Source organism: Ceratotherium simum, chromosome 2 (genome assembly GCF_057802395.1).
Source record: "Ceratotherium simum simum isolate JZ-2026a chromosome 2, ASM5780239v1, whole genome shotgun sequence".
In the NCBI taxonomy this organism is placed as follows: Eukaryota; Metazoa; Chordata; class Mammalia; order Perissodactyla; family Rhinocerotidae; genus Ceratotherium; species Ceratotherium simum.
This window is the reverse complement of record NC_141901.1, coordinates 28,771,121-28,792,660: the sequence shown is the minus strand read 5'-3', so window position 1 is coordinate 28,792,660 and position 21,540 is coordinate 28,771,121. Positions and strand designations below refer to the sequence as shown.

The following is a 21,540-nucleotide window of genomic DNA, read 5'->3' as shown; positions in this document are numbered from 1 at the left end:
TGAACAGTGAGAATTATTCCTAGATATGTTTTGGAAATAGATAGGTCAGTGGTATCAGCACAAGGGGAGACAACTACTGAGAGTGGCTGCTGAGGGGTAGTGACCTTCAGAAGAGACAAGGTGGCCTTGTGCATCAGCCTGGCCTAGGCAGCTGTAGGGCAGGGGCTCCTAAGATTCCATGACAACCCCCACCTTCCACTTCTGTTATGGCAACTCCAGACTGTTAACTGACACGCTGGGTCCTCTCTCCATCACTCCTGTCAGCGTCTAAGCTACAGGCAGTGCCTTCAGCTCTGAACTCTGGCATCTTGACTCTTGTTTTGGTGGTTATGGACTCTCAAGTGTTGATCAAGTTGTTCCCAACAGTAAGTTAAGAATCGTTACCCCTCAGTCCTGATTAAACCTATGTGATTTCACTTGTTTTTAACCCATTACGTGTTTGGATTTGTCTACCCAGTCCCTGGCTCTACATCTTCTGCCACACATCACCACGTCAGCGTGTCTTAGCCCTTTGTCTGATCCGAGGGCAGAAATGACGGTCCATGCAATCAACCAGAAATTGCATTCCCAGCTGACAAGAAGCGAGCAGGACTTCCGAGACCTCATGGAGAAATTTCTTGTATCCCAAGCTACTGCCAAATCCCTGGCTAACGAGCTGCAGAAATACAGTAAGCCCTCAGGGTCACGGTCACCCAAGGGATGAATGGTCACTGTCTTCCCTCTAAGAAACTGAACACTTTCCAGACTTTATCTTCTATTCCTTTCGTCAAAATAAATTTCATTCTGACCACAATCCAGGGAAGGCAGAAGTGAGTATTTTACCCTCAGATGGCTGGGGATGGAAAAACTGAAGCACAAAGAGTTTAGCAATGTTTCCAGGTTTTCAGTGATGTGTAGGGTTGGATTAGAGTTCAAGTCCCAGATGTTGATTCCTGTTGGAGCCACACAACCCTGTTCCTCTCAGGAAAGGACTAAACTGTTTCTCTCAGCATCCTCTCTGTACTGTATCAGATCGTACATCACTGTTGGCCTAAATGTCTGGGACTAATGAACTCCATCAGCTCCAGCTTCTCTCAGGTCCCACTGGCAAAGTACTGTGCCAGTTACACTGGGGAAATTGGGTGATAGTCCACACTGGGGAAAATAGGTGATAGGACCTGCTTTAAAGGAGCTTAAAGATGAGTCTGCTCCTCACGGAAACTGTGGTATTCATGAGTGACATCATCAAGACAGGGAACAAACAGCCTGGTGAGAGAAGCCCTGCTTCCAGGGCACAGGCTCTTTTTCCTGAGTCCAAGGAAGCCATTGGACACCTGTGGTGAGGTTGAAGGTGTTTCTGAGGAAATCAGAGATTGTGTACCACCCCCTCTGTCTCTCTTTGAGCTGATGAACCTTCGGAGATGCAGGATGCTGGCTTCAGGGCCAGCAGGTCCAGGTGACCATGAGAGTCTGGGCTACAAGACATGTGGCCAAAGTGAGAATGAGGGTAAGTCGAGGAGACCACCAGCCCCAGGAAAAACTCAAGCCAGTGTGTGCGGCAGGCCCTTCCCTCCCCCAGTGAGCCTCACAATCAGAACCGCAATTGTCTGTTCTATGAGGGGGCTATAGTCACAAAAGGAATCATGAGAACCGGGGCACATGCACAACAGACTGATGAGAAGTACTCTTGACAACTCTGAGGCTGAATTTGTGTCATTTTCCTACAATTGTTTCCTACAATTGCTTATTGTGTTTCCACAATAAACCATTGTGGGGGGTAATTAAAAATGACTGACACAGAGAAAAGTAAAAATTGAAGCCTGCTATTTAAGAAAGTGAGGAGATGAGCTTCTGGGAAAGAACAAAGTTTTATTTACCTCTTTCCTTATAATCATAACATAACTGTAGGAAACAAATTTTGAAGATGATAAAGAAGGAAGATGTCAGTTAAGACCCTGGTGTTGAGACCTTGGTCCCACGGTGCAGTGGTAAAGAGCATGGACTCTGGGCCAGGCTTCCTGTACTCAAATCCAAGCTCCGTATCCTTCTGTGCCTCAGTTTCCTCCTCTGTTAATATGGTGCTGTCATAGCACCTACACTTTAAGTCATTGCAATCAATTACATGAATGATTGCTGGAAAGCTCATGAACAGTTTCTGGCACAGAGTAAACAATATTTATCAGTTCTTCTTTCTACTACTTTTAATTCAACACGAACTTTATTAGTATCTGTGCCATTTCCTTTGGGCATTTATGGTTTAATGCATTATATTTTACAGAATTACATCAACATAAAATTTTATATCTTTGATGTACTTGACCTTGGAACTGGGCTGAAGGCAGCCAACAGTCAGTGTAGTCCGAGGGGCCTTCCCAAGCATACAGGAAATCGCTAATCCATGCCCCTGCGTAGTGTTTCCCTTAAGAGGCTGTGAGGCTTGGTCAAGTGGCCCATTGACTCAGGGTCAGTCTCAGGGAATGTGAATTCTGACCTTGCCAAACACCAGTTAATCTGTCTAGTTACTTTCTGTGCCTTGGAGCTTCTCTTTCCTCAGCTCTAAAATGGGGAGTAACCAAATGCCATGTAGTAGTCGGGAGGCTGAGGAATAAGATGTGGAAATCCCAGCGTAGAGCCTGGTGCTGGGGCTATGTCTGTCCCAGGATGGACCCTGCCTGCTCCGTTGAAGGCGGTGACCACAGCAGCATGGCCAGCTTTCCACTGAGCAGGCCTCTCTGCCTTTTCTCAGAGTGTGGCGAGTGCAAAGACATCACTGAATCCGTGCTGGGGGACAAGCTGCATCTTGAGGAGGGGAAGCTGGCAGAGGAGTCAACGCTAGCTGAGAAGCTCAGATGAGGAGGGTTGTGTATGCCAAGGCTGGCGGGAAGGTGTAGGAATCTCTGAAGTGGAGCAGGGAGCAACTACGGGCCAGGAGAAGGCAGAAATGTACATGGCAGGCACATGTGCACAAATATTTATAAAGCAATTAGAGAAAAATAATGGGAAAATTACAGACTCCAGTTATTCAGAGGCTCATTCACTCTTTTTTTCAAAACTATAAATTTTTGAGCTGAAATTCACATAACATGAAATTCACCAATTCAAGTGAAGAATTCATTGGCATTGTGTACATTCACAATGTTGCATGATCATCACCTCGTTTACCTTTAATCACACTCACCTCCTGACTCACTACAGTTTGTCATTTTTTCATTCAAAAGAATACTGTCTCCTTGACCCTGTCTGTCTCGTGTTCTTTCCAGTTAATATCAGCTATACTGTCCACATTTCTGTGTCTGGCTTGGTGTCCACTCACTGCATAATGCACTGTGTGTATTTCAACATAGAAATGGGCACGGCTGAAGTGAGGAACTGAAGAGACATGTTTTTAAAGCAGGTTTTGGAAGACAGCTGGTTTTGTTGATGAAGAAAACAATTATTGGGATGTCAAGGAATCTTACAGGAGCACTCTCTGATCCAGAGGAAGCCTATGTTTAAACAACCTTCTTCTTTCTCTTTGCTATAGACAAGTCACCACACATCTGCCAGAATTCTTCCTTGAGGACTCCTTGGGGGAAATTCTCACAGAAATCTTCTTGAAAATCTTTAGAATCTGTGACTCATCCCTTTTGACTCAAATGTTCTCTTCTCTCCCACCTTAGGGAATACAATATCTGAATTCTAGATCAGGAGCAGCAGCTGACCTATTTACGGCACATGTTACAGGAAGGGAGAGATGCGTTGGCCCTACTCCATCAGCACCTCAATGACCTCCTCACCCACGATGACCCTGATGACTGTCAGAGGCAGGGTTTCTCAGAGCAACTGGCTGAGGGATGCGGGCTGGCCAAGGCCTTGCCCACTTGCTCAGCCCAGGTAAGGTGGCCACAGGCCCTGACTGTACTGAACTGCTCTCCAAGGTGCCTGGCTCACAAGAGACTCCACATCTCCCCTCAAAATGTTTTCACAAGCTGTCCTGGTTTCCACATCACACTTGGGGCCATGATAGGAACAGGACTGACTGGGTGAGAGTAGAGAGGAGAAATGTACAGGGTGGAGTTCATGCTGCTCCAAGTGTCTGCTCCCTTCCTGATGCAGTGTGACCTTTAGGGCAGGAGGCAGTACCCACATAGTGTTAGAGCACAGAAAGGAGCACGTGACATGAGGCAGCTTGTTAGAGTGAAAAGAGCCCTGGTCTGGGCCTGGACATTCCCAGGCTCCAGACTGAGTGCTGAATTTACTAACAGTGGGTGAGAGATTAATTTTTACTTCTTCGATATCCATCTCCTCACTTGTAAAATGGATCCAATAATCTGTTCGTGGTAGCTGTGGTCATCAAATGTGGTAATATTGATGAATGCACTTCAGAAAAAAGAAGGTCCCTGACCGTGTGGGGTTGGACAAGGTACTTGATGTTGTAGAACTTGGTGGTGGGAAAGTTGTTTAGACTGGAGAACGTTCCATAGAGAGAATTTCCCTTGATAGCACACAGAAGCCAACTTGGAGGGCCCATGAAGTCCCCAGCTGGAGGGTTGTGGGACACGGCTGTTTTTCCCCTCCTTAGAGAAAGGAGCAGGTTCTACGTGAGAGCTGTGAAGGGACATAGAGTCTGCACCTTTGGCAGAATTTGTGACAGAATGGAAGACACAGTCGAGGAGTCAAGTGGAAAGCTGGACATGTATCCAGTGATACGAGGAAGAGAAGACAGTTTAAACTTTTGCCGAGTGTCAGGCAGAGCATGCCACGATGGTGATCCACCAGATCAGAGACACACTGCCTGATGGGTCAGAAATCCATGGTGGGGCAGTTCTTTAAAGACAATGCATTAGGACTTCAGGACAATACCAACTCATGCATAGATATTCATGTCTCTTTGGCCATTGAAACCACTGTGTTTATAGTGAGTGAAGTGGGAAATAGCTGACTGGACATTTCTGACTTTATTTGCAGAAAATCATGAAGATGAGGAAGATGACAAGCACAAGAGGCACTCACCCACAGGTAGCAATGAATAATCTGGAGTTGGTAATGGGTGGGTTAAAATATGGAGAGGGACTCAGAGAGAATAGTAAGTGAGGTCAAGAGAGTCACAGATGTCAGAGGCAAGGATGAGCAAAACTGTAGATTGTACTGATTTTATTCACTCAACCAGCAATGAAATGGCTCTATTAACATGGTGTCTCTTGTCTCTGATACTTGTAAGTATGACCCAAGGTGAACTCACCAGCCTTAGGATTTCCTGCATACACAGAAAATACCTATTCTCTCCTGGAACTGAACACCAGGATGAGATGTATATCTACCTCCTACACAGTGGTCTTAGGTCCTTGGTAGGAAGCTAACTAGCCAAGGAATTAGTAAAGAAGTAACTAGCAAAATGAAATGCCAAAAAAAGTACCAAGACAAAAAAAAAACTTACTTGTCATGTGACAAGTAAGGGAAGGAGGCCTAGAAGGCACACCATCTCTGGGAGTCTACAATGCCTCCAGAGCTGTGTTCACTTGCACTCTAAGTTAAATTCAACATGATGCGGCACGTGATGGGGGCACCAGTTGTGGTTCTCCATTTGTGCTTGCTGTCAAGACTGTACTATCCTGGGATGGTTGAGTCTCATCCCTCATCAGTGGTTACAGGGCGATTGCGCTGCATCTCTCTCCCACGTCCCACCACGTGGCAGCCATGCTCTCCTCCTCACGTAGGAGGATAGTTACTTAAAGGGAACTCCACCTTTGCTTTCTGTGACCACTCCCTATGCCTCCCATCAAAGCCAGCCTAGGATGCCATGGTGTCTGATCCTTTTAGTTTAATCTTCTGTCATCCCTATCCCACCTGGCACAGCATGGAGCTGCAGGAGGTTGAAAAGAAGGAAGTCCTGCAGGACTCAGAGGATGAATGTGTTTTGACTCCTTCAATTTTACAAGAAGAGCCTGAATGCTACCAGCGTTGCAGTGATGACAAATTCGCATTGGATGAACAGGAAGTCAGCTCTGCTCTGGATGTAGCCTGTAAATGCTCTCATTCTAACGGGTGAATCTCCAACTCGTCTCCTAGGTAGCCTCTGTGTTCTTTGTTCCCCACAACCTGTCTAGACTATGAGATGTAATCCCCATAGGCAGACCCTATACTTCAATACTTATTTGAACCAGGCTCTAGGATTGAGTTTGAAATAAGACATTCCATGAGTCAGTGAACTTTGCTCAATTCCTAGTCTAGGGCCACACTTCTTTCATGTTTGTCCCACTGGGCAATCACTGGACCCAAGATGGTCCTGCCAGACTAACATATACCTCTACAACTCGGGCACAGGAGGTGACTTTTACACCTCCTCATGTTGAATGAATCTCTTATCTCATATGCAATGCTCTGATTTGCATCCCTGAACAATGTCCCTTGAGTTTCTCTGTGTGTCCAAGGCTGTTGGCAGCCTAATCTACATCTTTGGAGATATCACTACCCTGGTTCACTTCTCTCAACCCAGAGTCTAGCTCCTTTCATTTGTCTTCTCTTATCTCATCTCAGAAGTCATCTGAGAACTGAACATAAGCATCACTGTCACACTTTGTATGTTTCACTGAAGCAAGCAGGGCCCTGGAACTTCCCTACCCCATGAATCGCCACTGTTTCTTTAAAGCATTGAAGATTCTTTTGATTTGACAGTGTGTATATTTTACTCATCAATGTGCAATTCTTCTAACAGTTAACAAACAGCATTTCAGATGGAAAAACCCTCTAGGAAGCAGCTAGGTAGTTCCCCAGGATCTCTGGGGAAAAGGATGTGTTTAACTGTTTGCACACTCAGGACAGAGGATGCTTTGATGATGACCAGTCACATCAGGGAGATTTGTCCAATGGCTCAAGAAAGCCAACTAGGTGGCTTCTCACAAGGCCCTACCTAAGGCGTCCTAAAACATTTTTCTCACAGTAGCCTGTAATTACCCTACATCTACTTATGTTCCTGTGCTAGGATTGCAGACAGGATTGAGCATTTGTGAAGGGGGATTTGCTTAATGTAACTGTCCTTCTCTTAATTTATTTGCAGAAAACCAAAAAGACCGTGAGGGGCTGAAAGGACAAGAGCCAATTGCCTGCAGGTAATTCGGAATAATTGAGGGCTGTTCATTTCATGGTGACATCTGTAGACCTCAGATCCAGGGAAAAGCAGAAAGTGCTGAATATAATCGTATCGTCCATTCTGCCAACCACGAATTATCCTTTTTCATAACGTTTTCTGTTTTCATTGTGGTACGTGTATTGTTTCCCATTTCTTATTAGCTGCTCAAGTTTAGTAACACAGTCACTTGACCAGGGTGAACTAAAAAGTCACAGCGATTTCCTGCACTCACTCGTTCCCTCCTGTGTGGTTTACAGAGTGAGATGCATATCTGCTTTCTGCCTGTCTGGCATTAGCATGTTCACATGTATTTCATTGCAGGAAATGTAAGTAGACAAAAATATTATATCACGCCACAATGTCGAGACAAAGAGGCCTTGATGGCATGAGATTTCAGGGATACTAGAGTGACCCAAAAGTTCTGTGCACTTGGCCACTACATGAAAAACTCAATGCAATTTAAATGAAAGAGTAAACGCCAATGATACGTGACTCTGTGTTGTGAGTCATGACTGAACATTGTAGAGATAATTCAGTCTCTTCCCACATCACCTTGTTATTTGGCCAGTGCACTCTGCACCTACTGTCATTTCTATCTCCTGTGCTGTGACAAACACACTCTGTCCCCCAAAAAGGGAATCTTTTCCCTTAGGTTAGCTCCTTTGCTTTCTTGACCACTCCCTGATGCCTTCCACCAAATCCAGATATGATGTGATGATTTCCTATTGCTCTTGGGTTAATCATCAATCCTTCCTCCCCTGACAGGCTCAGCAGGGAGTTACCACAGATGCTGGAGCATGCCATCCAACAGAACTCAATGGGTGAATACTTTTGGACTTATTCGGTTGTTCTTGGCCTGTCGGACTCCTACTGGTCGTGTAAGAGCACCATCATGTTGTCATTTGAGAAACTAGGAATATGTTTTGCTCCAGACCTTAACAGTGAGGACTCTGTAGTCAACGTGATAAAACGTCAACTGACTCCAAAGTAGAACCTATATTCTTTATACTACACGTCTATGGCTGTGCTGGGAGAAAAAAAATGAATAGAATCAGGGTCTAGGATTCAGTTTAAGCACAAATATCGGGTGGTTCAAGGGGGTGTGCTTCCTTCGATGTTGCCAAGATGCCCCATGTCACACTGGCCCCACTGTCAGATCACTGGATCCAAGGCAGGCATGACAAACTCAACTCACCTCCACGGCACCACCAGAGAAGGTGTCTGTGGGACTTCCTAATTTGGATGAAATGTCTCTTCTCACCTTCAACCCTTGAAGTTTTAAGCCCAAACCCTGTCCCTTCAGATTCTCTGTCTGCCAAGTGCACTGGGCATCCTGGCCTAGGTCTTCATCAAAGATTTCACGTAGGGTTCACTGTTCTTAGCCCCATTCTCTGTCTCCTTACCTTGGCCTTTCTTCCAAAGCAGTCCTCTGAAAACAGACCCTAAACACCTCTACCATTCCCCAGCTTGCATGTTTCCCTGAAGCAAACCTGTGCCTTGGCATTCCCCACCCCCTGAATGGATAGTGTTTCTGCGTAGCCTGAAAGACTCATTTTGATCCCAAGATTTGTAGATTCCACCCATGACTCTACTCTCCATGTCTTAATTCTGCTATACCATCAACAACCAGCACATCAGAGAGGAGAAGGCTGAATATTGGAGGAATTCTATGAGAATGCAGTTAGGCTAGTTCAGCACAATAGGTGGCAAACAAGGACCTTTCAGTGTTTACACAGACTTAAGGATGGATATTGTGAGGAGGGTCTACGAGATCAGGGAGATATTGCCCGTTGGCTCAGGAAAGCAAACCAAGGCAGTTTCACAAGACACCATCTGAGGCCTCCTGGGATATTCCTCTTCCAATATCCTGTTGTCACAATAAGGCTATTGATGTCCCTGTGCTAGGACTGGACACTAGATTATTAAAAGATGCAGGGGGATCTACTTACTGTGACTGGACCTGTCCAAATTTATTTGTAGGAAAACATACTGACCTTAAGGTAGAGGAAGACCAAAACCACATATGTTCCAGGTAACTCTGAAGAACCCTGGTTCTTCATTTAAAGGGGACACCTGTTGACCTCAATTCCAAGGAAATCAGACAGTGCTGAATAGACCTATTTTACCCATTCATATAACCACAAAGTGTCCCTTTTCCAACATTGTCTCTTTTGAATTGTTGTACTTCCATAGGCCCTTTGATGGATCTCTCTCCAATTCAGTGACCTGCAGTCAGGTGAGACAGGTGTACTCATCAGTCACAGGTTTTCTTATGCTCTCATCTTCTGTTCTTTGTATGACAAACAGATAAGACATGTATCTGCCTCTGCCTGTTTGGCATCACCCCAGTGGCAGTATTTCATTGTAAAAGAAAATCACTAGTGAATATCAGCCATATCCTGGCCCAGTATTTAAAGAAGGAGACCTTGAAGACACAAGATTTCTATTGGTCTACAGTGCTCCCAAAGCATGTGTTCACGTGGTGGCTGCATGTAAAGTTCAACAAAATTGCTGCAAAAGTGTTGACCCCACCACAAAGGTTTTCTGAGTGTATGTGTGTCATGATCCTCCTGTCCTGGGGGAGTTCAATCTCCTTCCTCACCAGCTCGTTTTCTGCTCAGTGCTCTGAGCAATCTCTGCTCACTCTCTGTTCTTCTCTCTCTCTCACTCTCTCTATCTCTCGATCTCTGTTTCTTTCCTGTTCCCTTTGCAACTTCACTCTGTCCCAGGAAGGAGAAGAATTGCTTTCTCTCCCTTGATGGGGACTTCTCTTTTGTTTTCTGTGACTGGACTCCTATCCCTCCCACCGTAACCAGCTCTTGGACTCTCTGTTTCCTAATCCCTCTTGTTTAGTCCTCCCTACCCCACCAGCCTCAGCAGGGAGCTGCTCACCATAAAAGTTAATGACGTCCCACAGGACACCCTGGATGAGTGTTATTTTACTTGTTCAATTGGCCATGACCTTTCATCTTCCTATAGGTCTTACAGAAGTTCTTCATTGGCATTTGATGGACGAGAAGTCTTCTCAGCCCTGGATGTAGTGGGTGAGTACTCCCATTGTAAAACGCATAAAGTTCCTTGTTTGTCCCCAGTAGCCTCTATGTTCTTTGAATCCACCACCCGTATTGGCTGAGAGATGCTTCACTGCACACAGGCCCTGTAGACTTGTACTGGTTTTTATTGTGCTGTTGGATTTAATTTTAAGAAGGCATCTTGTGATCAGAGAACTTTCTTCTTTTCCCAGTCTCTGCTCCTGTCACCTGGCCTCTCTCACAAGTGCAGGCTGTTCATATCAAGTCAGGTTATAGGGGGGAAATGGAGGAATGGCAAAATTTGGCCATCATTATGTCACCTGGAGTAATTTATGTAACTGACCTCTTTTATTCAAGATAAGTCTTCTCATACTCATGAAATGATGTTGCTACTTGTATTTCCTGAATAGTTTTCAACTATTCTCTGGCTTTCCACACAAGTTTATAGTCTGTTCAATATTTATAACTTGTATTATATTGTTTCTGAGCTCCACGTTTTCCCCCCTGAGGTACCTACCACCCACTGAAGCATATAGATACCAAATCCTGAACACCAAGTCCTGCCTGTGCCTGTGGTTTCAATGAATCCAAAGCTCTCCTTCTGATTTTTCTTCATCCACAAATAGCCATGGTGTTTTTCTTCCCTCCTTTGTGCAACACCATTGATTTCTTCTGTGTGTGGGTTGTACCTTCAATCATGTGTCTAGTCTCAGTGGTATAATGTTATGTAACTATCGACATCCAGTGTACCTGATGGTACTATTGGCCTAATTTATGAGCAAAGCAGAGTCATTCCCCTCTCCATAATCTCCAAAAAAGTCCTTTCTGTTGAGCAAGATCCCGTTGGGACAGCAATTTCACAGAGCATGTAGATTAAAACACAGTTTTCATTTCTTCTCACTCAGGCTATTTTTTGGACTTCTCTTTTGGGAGAAGCAGTTGGATCATTAGGAGACTTTATTCATTAAATCATCTTGTAGGAAGAGCAAGAAACTCTGTGATGCTCCTTGCTATATCTGACTCTTTTATAGTGAAATTGGCCATGAACAATTTGTCCCTCAAACTTTTTTCTCAGTAAGTGCCTTTTCACACTAGGATCATTCTCTTTCCTGGTTGCCATTGCTCTCCGAGGTGCAAAGAATCAAGGGCTTTCTGAGGATCACAATAATTCATGAACAAAAACGTAACACACAGTTCTTTTGCATCTGTGTGCGCCATGACCCTTAGCAAGCGAGCTCCATGGATGCTGTAACCCATTCAGTCCTCAAGTAGGTGTGGTATCTCATGTTAGAGCCAAGGGCGCTGAGGCTCAGCAAGGTCACTACACTAGCCCAAGACACCCGGCCAGTGTGTAGCGGGACATGGGCCCCACGTCAGCCTGACTCCCCTGTTCAGGCCCCGTCCCCTGCTCTCAGCAATTGGACTCTCAGGGACTAAGTAGGAATGGTGCTCACCCTTTCTTTTTTGCTTTGTATCAAATCATGTCAAACATTTTTAAACTTAAACAGAAAAGTTGGAAGACTGGTCCAAAGAACTCCTGTGTCCACTCACGCAGATCTGCTAGCTCCAATCTCTAAGTGCACTTTGTCCTCTGAGCAGAGCCAGTGGCTCCTCCAGCCCCTTCAGGGGGAGCTGCACCTCCATGAGGTAATGTCTCAATGGAAAATCAGTCAGGGCTGAGAGATCTGTGTCTCTCACCACGCCCTGCCCCAAGGGGTTTTCTGCTCTCACTCAGGGTTGTCCTGGTGCCCTTGTAAAGCTACACAGCTCTGTCTCAGTCACCCTGACAGCCAGGTCTGGATTCCCATGAGGAGGATGAGAAATGCTCAGACACACATCTCACTTCTGAGATGTGTGCGATAGGGGATAGCCTTGCCAGGCCATCACTCAAAATGTGCCAGGAGGGGCCAAATTCCCCCACAGGGATGGGTTGAGATAAATGAAGGGAATGTCTCAATTCTACACGGATCTGTCCTGTGTGGGGGTTCACTGATGACAACATGTGAACACTGTGTATGGTGGCAGCATGGCCACAAGTGGTCTGCTCCACCCCATCCTCTCTGTACAGGAAGAAACCCTGTAGAAATGCTGCAAACACGAAGTAAATCATCACTTGATCTTTTACTGAGGGCCTTTCCCCACCTGCCAATCTAGTAATATGGGCCAGAACTTTAAAAGTTTGCTACAATGTTTTCTGTTTTCTCCTGCAAATGCAAAGATTATTTAAAGCATAGGTTTAATAAAGCGCAGTAGTTGGGAAAAGAGAGATAAAACAACATGATGCAATTAAGCCGTGATAATTAAAACAATCTTAGACCTTGATTTAAAATAACATTTGAGAATTGGGATACCTGGTTTTGACAATTCTTTCACCAATCAGATCTGTTAATTTAAGAGGGTTTACTCTTTAGCCAAATATGTATTATCATAAAATCTTATCAAATGTCCCAAATTATGATGATTAATAAACTGCGCCTCGAGGAAATATGGAGGGTATACCAGCCCGAGAGAAGTGCTGGTGGAAAAAGTCCTGGCAGCTAGAAGAGGCATGTGGTGCAGGGCTGGGGTCAGGGAGGGGTAGGCTGACTCCAGAGGGTTTGTAGAAGGGAGGGGTGGGAAATGATGTTAGAGAAGAAAGAGGGACCAGAGGAAAGGAAGAGGGAGTGCAAAGGAAGGTGAGGAGTTGAGAGTGTGTGTAGCAGAGAAGGGAGAGGAAGTTCTCACAGCAGAACAGGCATGGGATGAAACTGGATTGGGAGTAATAAGACGGGTGACACATTGGATGGTGAGAAGAAGATAGAATCAAAGAAAGCAGTTAGAAGGAGGTGGGATGAATCAACGATGAGAGTCAGGTAGAGTAAGCGATCTGGAAGACTAAATGGTAACAGATGCGCAAAGACACTTTTAAGAAACAAATAAACCTTGGTGAGAAAGAGCATGTGTAGAGGGCAGGAGAGAAGGGAGCCCACCTCAGTGTGGAGCAGGCCCTGTGGGCCAGGACTCTGCCTGAGCCTGACCTGAGGCTATCTGAAGTCTTTGGTTAGCCCAATTTGTGAGAATATGTGTCCATTTCACAGTAGAAATATACACGTTTGATTAGGGAAAACTGCCCAGACCCCACGGAGGGGTGTGTGACATGAGGATTGTGTACTCTGTTACCTCCCTGAGGAGCCACAAAGTCTGATTCTATAGCACTTTTGGCCCCTACGTTTCCAATAAGGGACTCAGACCTCTACTGCATTTCCTGTAGCTGCTACTACCCTGTGTGGCAATAGAATATATATGCATGGGTGGTTGGAGTGCAGTCGAAAATTACAGTCTATGATGGTCAAAAGGCCATAGAGGTTGCAAAAATTCTTGTAACTTGGTCCATGTTATACAGTTTCTCAACTCCCTTTTCTACTGGAACCTGAAGACTTGAGGCCTTACTTCTTTCCTTGTTCTTTTATTCTTCTGGGTACACAGCAACATCTGTTTCTCCCCCATGTCCTGAGGCCTCTCTAGAACATTCTCTCTAGGCTATAGGACTAAATTAATAAGAACAGTTTAATAGGCATGACCTCATCTGCCCATTCAAAGCCCTCTGGACTCAAGTTGGTGATTTTTCATTTCAGGGACACCGTATCCTGGCACCTGCCAACTCAGCATCCCCAGGCAAACACATAAAGTGACATCTCCTTCATATACATGATGTCTGCTTTTGTTGTCTGGGTCCCTGGGTGGTTTCACCGATAGGCAGGGTCATCAGAAATGGGTGTTCTGAGTGAGCTTAGTAAAGGAAAACTTGGATTGGTCCTACTGAAACTTCTTCTTTCAGCTCCCACCCAGGAGGCCTATCACCTAGGGCCTTTGAGTTTCCAAAGACCAGAGGTGAAAGGGTCACAAGCACAGCTGCAGCCAAGCACCCAAGTGGCCAGTGATCTGCCACTGCAGCTGGACCAGTTTGATTGTGGTGATAGCAAAGCCAGACTCGGCCTTTCCTCCACCATCTGGAGCTTTGAAGCCAACTATGATTCTGGAAACCAATGGCCACTCTTCCAAGGTAAGAGAGAAAGGGGAATATGAAGCTCTGGTCCATTGTTGGTCATCACGGGGTTATGCGTTGGGGAGGCAATGGGCCTCTCCCGTGCCTCCTGGCTATCTTATCATTACTGGGTATTGTAAGAAAGATCAACAAAAGAGAAACTATCAAAGTGTCTCCATTGGCTTTACCTCACCCATGGACTTTCAGTGACCTTTCTTGTTCTGGCCACTCTGCTTATTCAATGTCCCTCTTGGGTGGAGGAGTAAGTCACAGTAAGATCATGAATAATAATGGATCCTGGTGGCTGTGGTTTTATTTTCAGAGCTGGGTTGGGATGGTTCTCTCAGAATGAAGAACGCTTCCAAGCTGGACGGTGATGCTTTTGAGGGCTGGGCTTCCAGCAATCCTGGATATCAAGTCACTGCCTACATTAATGCCTTAAGTGCCCTGAAACAGAAGATTATCCAAAGAAAGCTACTGTTCAGCAAGTGGAGACTAACATGCAGTTTCCATGGCCTTCAGCTTAGGGTACTGAGGTAATCACATCATGGCTTTTAGATGCATTTATTCCTTTTTGCTCTCTAGCTAAGATTCTAGCTCAATCTCACACTAATTTTTCTCTTCCTCGTTTGTTCAGTCCAATAGCAGATGTGACCTCTGTCTGGTCTGCCCTCTGTTTTCCATGAGGGCTGCCACCCTGCCAGACCCTTCCATCTCCATCTCCTGTTTGCTCTCTGAACTGTGCTGTGTTCCCGCTGCTACTGTCCTGATATTCCCTCTCACCTTTCCTCTTAGCCATGGGGAAGCCTGGCCCCCAGATCCTCCTCCTCACCAGAATATCATTTAAGCCACTGAACACATGGCACTTTCCCTGAAATCACACACTTTCTTGCTTCTTTGCCTTCTCTTCCCAGCTTCCCCAACTCCACTGCCTCTTTCTTCTGGAAGCATTGTCTTAATGAATTACTTGCACAGGGACCCTTCTCACTGGTCCTGTAGGGAACCCAACCTAGGACAACCCTTAACCCTGGACTTCTCCATGTGAACAAGAAGTGTTAAAACTGAGGAGAAAGAGTCCAGATTACAAAAATTAAATGAGAACCTGGGTCCCAGGTGGAAGTGTCATACTGGCCTGGTGCCAGGTTTCTCCTCAGCCCCGGATGTGAAAGCCTGTGCTCATCTGCATGGGGCTTCCGGAGACTCAGTATTGCCACTTCAGGGCCTCATTGGAGCTGGCATTAGGTGGAGGACAGTGGACGGCACCCTAAATGGACACTGGCCAAAAGTAGATGCAGAGGCCGTGTTTCCAAAATGCACAGAGCATGAGGAGCTTAGGCATTCAGACCTCCCCCTTGTCACTCCCATGACCACTTCTAGATGTTCAGTGAAGAATCTAGAAAAATGAACTGAGTTGAATCTGAGGCCAGAAAATACAGGAGAGCATTGTAGTGAAATAACATGGGGCCAGCTTTATGAAGACCCAGGGAGATACACAAGAATACAAGTCCAGTTGAGAAGGGAAGTGATTGATCTGAGATTGTCAGAAAGAAGACCAAAATCTTTAGGGCCAGTGAAAAGAAGCTCATGATGGAAGAGATGAGGAGAAGAAAAAAGAATGGTGTGAAATAGGGGAGGTCTAGTGAATAGATGTAAATCACCCTACTATAAAATAAACACTGAGTAAGCTTTGAACTGACATGAATGCCTTGACCAATACCTTGAAATTCTGATTTAAATGTTCTGAGGTGGGGTTTGGGTATCAGTATTTTAAAAAGCTCTGCTAAGATGCATCTAGGAATTAGGAGGACTACGGATCTAGTGGGATCTCAGTCAGCGGTGTAGAAGTGTCCCATGTGTGTGGCTACTTCATCGAAAAGCTGAATATCAGCCATGGATGGAAGTAGCATTCCTCTCTCAACAGAACTCTTTCTACAGCCTGGAGAAAACAGAAAAGGAAAAAGAGAGATGGATGGGGTAGACACATGCTCTATTTGGATCAAAGTTTCTCACAATTTTTATAGTACAAGATACAGCAAGGAAAAAATATTACATAAAAACCCAGTGTACAAAAACTAATACCTCCCCTTATTATAAGTAATGGAATTGATTTCAAAAGCTACTTGTAAAATGAAACCTGCAGTTCACTATTCACTAAATTGATTTCACAGCCTGCTAATTGGTTCAGATTGCAGATCGAAAACATTGCTTTCTGGTCAGATTTTGTCCTTATACAAAATCCGAATAAAAAATTTTAGGTCTCTTTCTCTTATATTGATCATTTTTCATGCCCTTCTTTACACTGCCATGCAATATGAAGAGAGACTTTTTCCTTAGGAGAAGTTTGGAAAAAATTGATGAGAATCTAGTATAACTAAAACTAATGCTTTTTCACTTCCACTTCAGAGTTTTGTAGGTCTTCCTATTGAGAATATTGATCCCTAAGCTGTATCCTGGCGTGAATTCACCTTCAGAGAATGTTGGTGTCCACAGAATGAAAGTGAGAGGGGCTAGGGTTACATTCCTTGCTCTCTTTTTGCTAATTCCATTTTGAGTTTCTCCTTTTTCGGTTCTCTCCTCAGCCCCTTTGGAGCAGGATTTCTCACATCTTGTATATTGTAATAAGAAATAAAGACTTGTTCATGTTCAGCCACGTGACCTAACAGCATCTGCTGCCTGTTGACACTTCCAGATTGGAGCCTTTCCTCTCACCTTCCCCCAAATATACAAAAAGGACTGAGGCCTGGGTTCTAGTTCCAGGGTTGTCACTAACAGGTCACGTGGCTTCAGTTAGTCCTTAGCCCTTTGGCGTCACAACTCCTCATCTGTAAAATGTGGAACTGGATTTGGATATATTCCGAGGTCCCTGTTGCTCTCACATTCTAGGGCTCTTCCCATAGCCTGCTCCTCCTCCTCAGAGGACTGCAACACAGATTTAGAAGAGAGTGTGTTTCTCTGCCAAGGGTCCTCTCCTTCCGACAGCAGTCTATTTCTGAATGTGCACAATGGATGCTAAGGACATCCCTCCCTGGGAGGTGTGAGAAAGCCATCACTTTGCTGCAGATGAAAGGGATTCGGGAGTGAAGTGGCTGCTGAGGAAAGGGTGGTAGGGGTCTGGCTAAGGCTCTGCAGCAGCTTTGAGCTGGGACATCACCAGGCTCCTGGTGGGGTGAGGACAGGGGTCCTTGGATGCTGCACCACAGACTGGATGTAAGTGTAGGGAGGTATTTCTTCTACTTATGGGTCTTACTTTCTCCTTCAGCCAGCCTGTGGCTCCCCCTTTCCGCTCCTCCTCTCAACAGGAGCTCAGCTTGCTTCCGGCCTCTGTCACCCCATAGCCATCCCTCCAGGCTCAGCTAGCAGCAGGACCTTTCAAAGACTCAGATTTGATTTTCTTCCTCTCTCTCTCTCAGATACTAAGAACTCTGGAACTAAGAGAAGATATTGCTGATTTGAAAGAAACTATAACGTGAAAAGTAGTTTTTCCACTTGATGAAAACACTCTAAAACAGCAAGTCAAATGAAAGTCCAGACAGAACCCTGGAGGGATCCTTTGATGAGAATCAGCATCACAACCACAAAGCACTCTCCACGATTTTCACTCCAAAACCTGGTTTGAGGGGAGAAATCCCAGCCCTTCAGCCTCGAATTGTTCTAAATCGCTAAGGAGACCAATGCCTAGATCCACACACAGTTTTGAGAGACCTTAACCCTTGCCCCTCTCAGTTCCCATCCTGTACATCTCCAGAATTAGGAGCAACTGTCAGCAGACAACATGACACACCAGGCAATCTTTGCCACCAGATGGGCTGTGCTAGGAGCAGATAGCATTAACTATTCAGTGTTCTTGCTGAAAACGTTTAGCCTGAATTGAATCGTGAGGTAGATATGAGACCAGTGCAGAATTTAGACCATTGAACAAGACAACTGGCCTCTCTTTCTTCAAACAGTCAATGTCACCTCAAATAAGATGACAAAAAGGAGAAAAGGATATTTAGGGTTTCAAAGGACCGAAAAGATTGTGTTACTATATTTCTTTAGTCCTTTTGATCCAAAAACATCTCCTCACCTTTTGTGGTTGTTTTAGGTGGTGGTGACATTGCCTTGTTTGTAGAGGTCAGGGCAGTTGTCTGGCTCAATGGTTCACATTCTGAAATTGTCTGACCATTTCTTCATGAGGAAATGCAGGCTGACCCTCTTGCCAAGAACCCTACACAGTTAATCCTGTGTGCTTCCTAGTGCAGCCCACCTAGAGACTAAGAATGTCCAGTTCATCCATCACTATGTTTGTCTTACTAGCACTGGTCACTTTGTTATGGAGGGGTGTATAAGGTCTGTTCATTGTAAAGACACATTTTTTTCTTTCTATAATTAGTAAGTAATTTGGTGAGTGGTACTTCGTGGGTATATGAATATCCCCTTCTCCAACCATCTTTCTCTAAAAATTTAACCATCCCCTAATGATCCCTGCTTTGTGTCAATTATCATATTCATGGTTGCACATTGGAAATTTTCTAACCCAATCCTTCCTGTATACTTGTATTTGCTGGCATTGTGCTGTGAAAAAGAACATTATCTTCCCCTTCCATACCATTAAAATGTTTGACTATCACTGTGGACTCTTGAATTTTTTAAATTCAATGTTATGATCCATTATCATCATGATTGATTGGGTGGATATAAATCTAATTTAATATCAATACTCTTCTTTCTCCTATTCATATTTATATCCTTCACTCTCCCATACCTTTAAGGCTATATTACCCATACGTAGAAATTTGTATTTACTATATTTCATTCTCTACGTTTCTTTGAGAGTGTGTGTGTGTGTGTGTGTGTGTGTGTGTGTGTCTGTGTGTTTTGTTTTTATTTAAGGAGAATTGTACAGCTTGTTTTTTGCATTGCACTAAATTTATATTTTTTTTGCCAAGGAAGATTTGCCCCGAGCTAACATCTGCTGCCAATTCTCCTCTTTTTTGCTTGAGGAAGATTAGCCCTGAGCTGACATCTGTGCCAATCTTCCTCTATTTTTTTGTATGTGGGACACTGCCCCAGCATGGCAGTGAGCGGAGTAGGCCTGTACCTGGGATCTGAACCCAAGAACCGGGCCGCCAGAGTGGAGTGGGCAGAACTTTAACCATTTGGCCATGGGGCTGGGCCCTGCACTAAAATATTTTTGATGTTTTAGTCCCTTATTAACTTGACAAACTTCTAATATTTGTTTTATAAGTTTGAAATCACATCTTTCAACTGCAAACTTTTACCACCCTGACAATCGAGGACATTTATTCTATTTTTCTCTTTTCTTCCGTCTTTACCTGCCACTTCTTGTAGTATTATTTCAACATGCAAAAAGGTATACCATTTACATACTATTTTTCCCAACCTGTTCCCTCCTACATTTTTGGTTTAGATCTACAATTAACTATGTTCAGTGATGACCAGCTGTTCAAAAGTCAAAATTTCCTCAGTCATCTCTTGCTGGGTGGAGTTCATCCTGCAAAGTGTCCTTGTGATGGAACCAGGACTCCCTGACTTTTGCGTGTAGAGTACTCTCTTCTGCTGCCATGAGACATGGACAGCTTGGTGAATATAAAGTCCTTGCCCATGACGAATTTTTTTGAGATTTTTTGTAAAACATTGTCCTGCTTTGTATTTTCTGTTGTTCTTTGTATTTTTTGTATTTTCTGTATGTTCTGTTGAGATGTAGAATATAAATTGATTTTCTCTCCATTCTGTGTGAATTGGCTTCTTTGGGGAGCAGAGGGAGGTCTGGAGCTTCAGAGGAGTTTTGTTTGTTTGTTTGTTTAAAATCTATCAGTTCTAAGAGGATAGGTCTTAGAGTTGACCATTCCAGGTCTATATCTCCCAGATATCCAGTCACTTTCTTCTGATCCTTTCTCATCATCCTGCATTCATTTCTGTGCTTAATGCTTTCATTTGATGCTTTTATTTCTTTATTGAATTTCACTTATACTTTTTTACTCTTATGAACATTGTCATTTAGCCTCTTTTTCAGAGAATTGTCTTTTTCTTCAATATTTTTGTAAGTTTTGCAAATTTTTTCTCATTTTCTGTGTCTTGTCCACTTCTCTTTTGAGTTCTGTATTTCTTATGTGAAGTTTTGTGGGTTTTTTGGTATCTACAAATGCTTTGTCAGCAATACTTAATTCATATAGGGATGTCATTTTATACTTTTCCTATGATTTGTGATTGATTTTGATGGGAATCATTTTATGAGCTTAAATTTTTGACTCTCTATTTCTGTTTTTCTATTCTGTCACCTTGGGATACATGTCTGCTATACAATTTTCATGTTAACATACCTAGGTTTACCTGAACAAGGAACAAAATTTCTATGTAGGAATGGATGGGTGCTTCGAGTAGCTTAGTCAATGTCTTAGGTCTGGATCTCTCTCTTTGGTGCAATTACTCCAATAGATGTAAGGTATGGGGTATAGGTGTGGTGTGTCTTCCGATTCTAGGATTCTGTTTTCTTCCAGGGCCTTTAATTCCTACCAGCTATTTCATTCTTTCTCTTCACCACAAGCCTCCAAAGGATGCCACCTTCATCGAGGTCTCCCCCCGGCCCTGGCCTTTGTGCCTTCCCAGGATTGTCCCCTCTGGTCCTCTGCACTGTGGAACCCCTTCCTTTCAATTCCCCAGCAGCCAGAGCTGTAGTCGTCCAGGTCTCAGGCCTGCTCTGAGTTTATCACACTCTCTTTCTGTGGAGAATTTCCCTATGTTCCCTCCTGAGTAGGCCTTCCCTGATGTCCTCTCCTCTATGTGCATGGTCTTTGCTGATCCCTCCACATCTATATGGCTCCACACCTGGCTCAATACAAATCAATTGGAGTCCACAGTGTTCTCTGGCCCCTGGTGGTTGGGGGCAGGGTTATGAGTGGTGTTTTTAACTCTTGTGAGATAATAGAAAATATTATCTGCCCCTGGTTCCTAGCACAGAGTTCCTGAATCCCTTGTAATTTCCTAAGTGATAAGAACACTAGGAGCATCTCTTGTTGTAATATTTGTCTTTGACCCCATCCCTGACACACAGGCTCCTAAAATCCTTGTAAATTCCCAAGTGAGAAGAGCACTAGGAGCATCCTTTGTTCTTTGTTCTATTCAGGCAACTCTGGGTGGGCTCCTGGATGGCTCCCAGATAGGGGTGGTGACCAGAAAGACCAAGCCATGCATAGAAGCTTGAAATTTTCAGCCCCACACCCCACCATCCAGAGAGCGGAGAGAGGCTGGAAATGGAGTTAATGATTGACCATGCCTATATGCAGAAGCCCCTATAAAATCCCAATGGTACGGGGTTCAAAGAGCTTCCAGGTTCGGAGAGCTCCACATGGACAGAAGCTCCTGCACTCGGGGCCCTTCCAGACCTCACCTTACGT

General features: G+C 44.5%; 1 protein-coding gene across 1 annotated transcript in view; it reads left to right on the top strand.

Moving 5' to 3' along the window:
• The first annotated feature begins 329 nt into the window (after nt 1-329).
• Nucleotides 330-21,540, top strand: part of LOC147917786 (NBPF family member NBPF6-like) — a 75,110-nt gene continuing 53,899 nt past the window's right edge. Inside the window, exons 1-11 of the mRNA XM_087436579.1 lie at nt 330-365; nt 458-668; nt 2,726-2,822; nt 3,503-3,591; nt 3,662-3,852; nt 4,927-5,008; nt 7,016-7,067; nt 7,853-8,074; nt 9,281-9,323; nt 13,855-14,161; nt 14,466-14,679. Coding sequence (XP_087292705.1) covers nt 330-365; nt 458-668; nt 2,726-2,822; nt 3,503-3,591; nt 3,662-3,852; nt 4,927-5,008; nt 7,016-7,067; nt 7,853-8,074; nt 9,281-9,323; nt 13,855-14,161; nt 14,466-14,679 — 1,544 coding nt within the window. The remainder of the gene's footprint in view (nt 366-457; nt 669-2,725; nt 2,823-3,502; nt 3,592-3,661; nt 3,853-4,926; nt 5,009-7,015; nt 7,068-7,852; nt 8,075-9,280; nt 9,324-13,854; nt 14,162-14,465; nt 14,680-21,540) is intronic.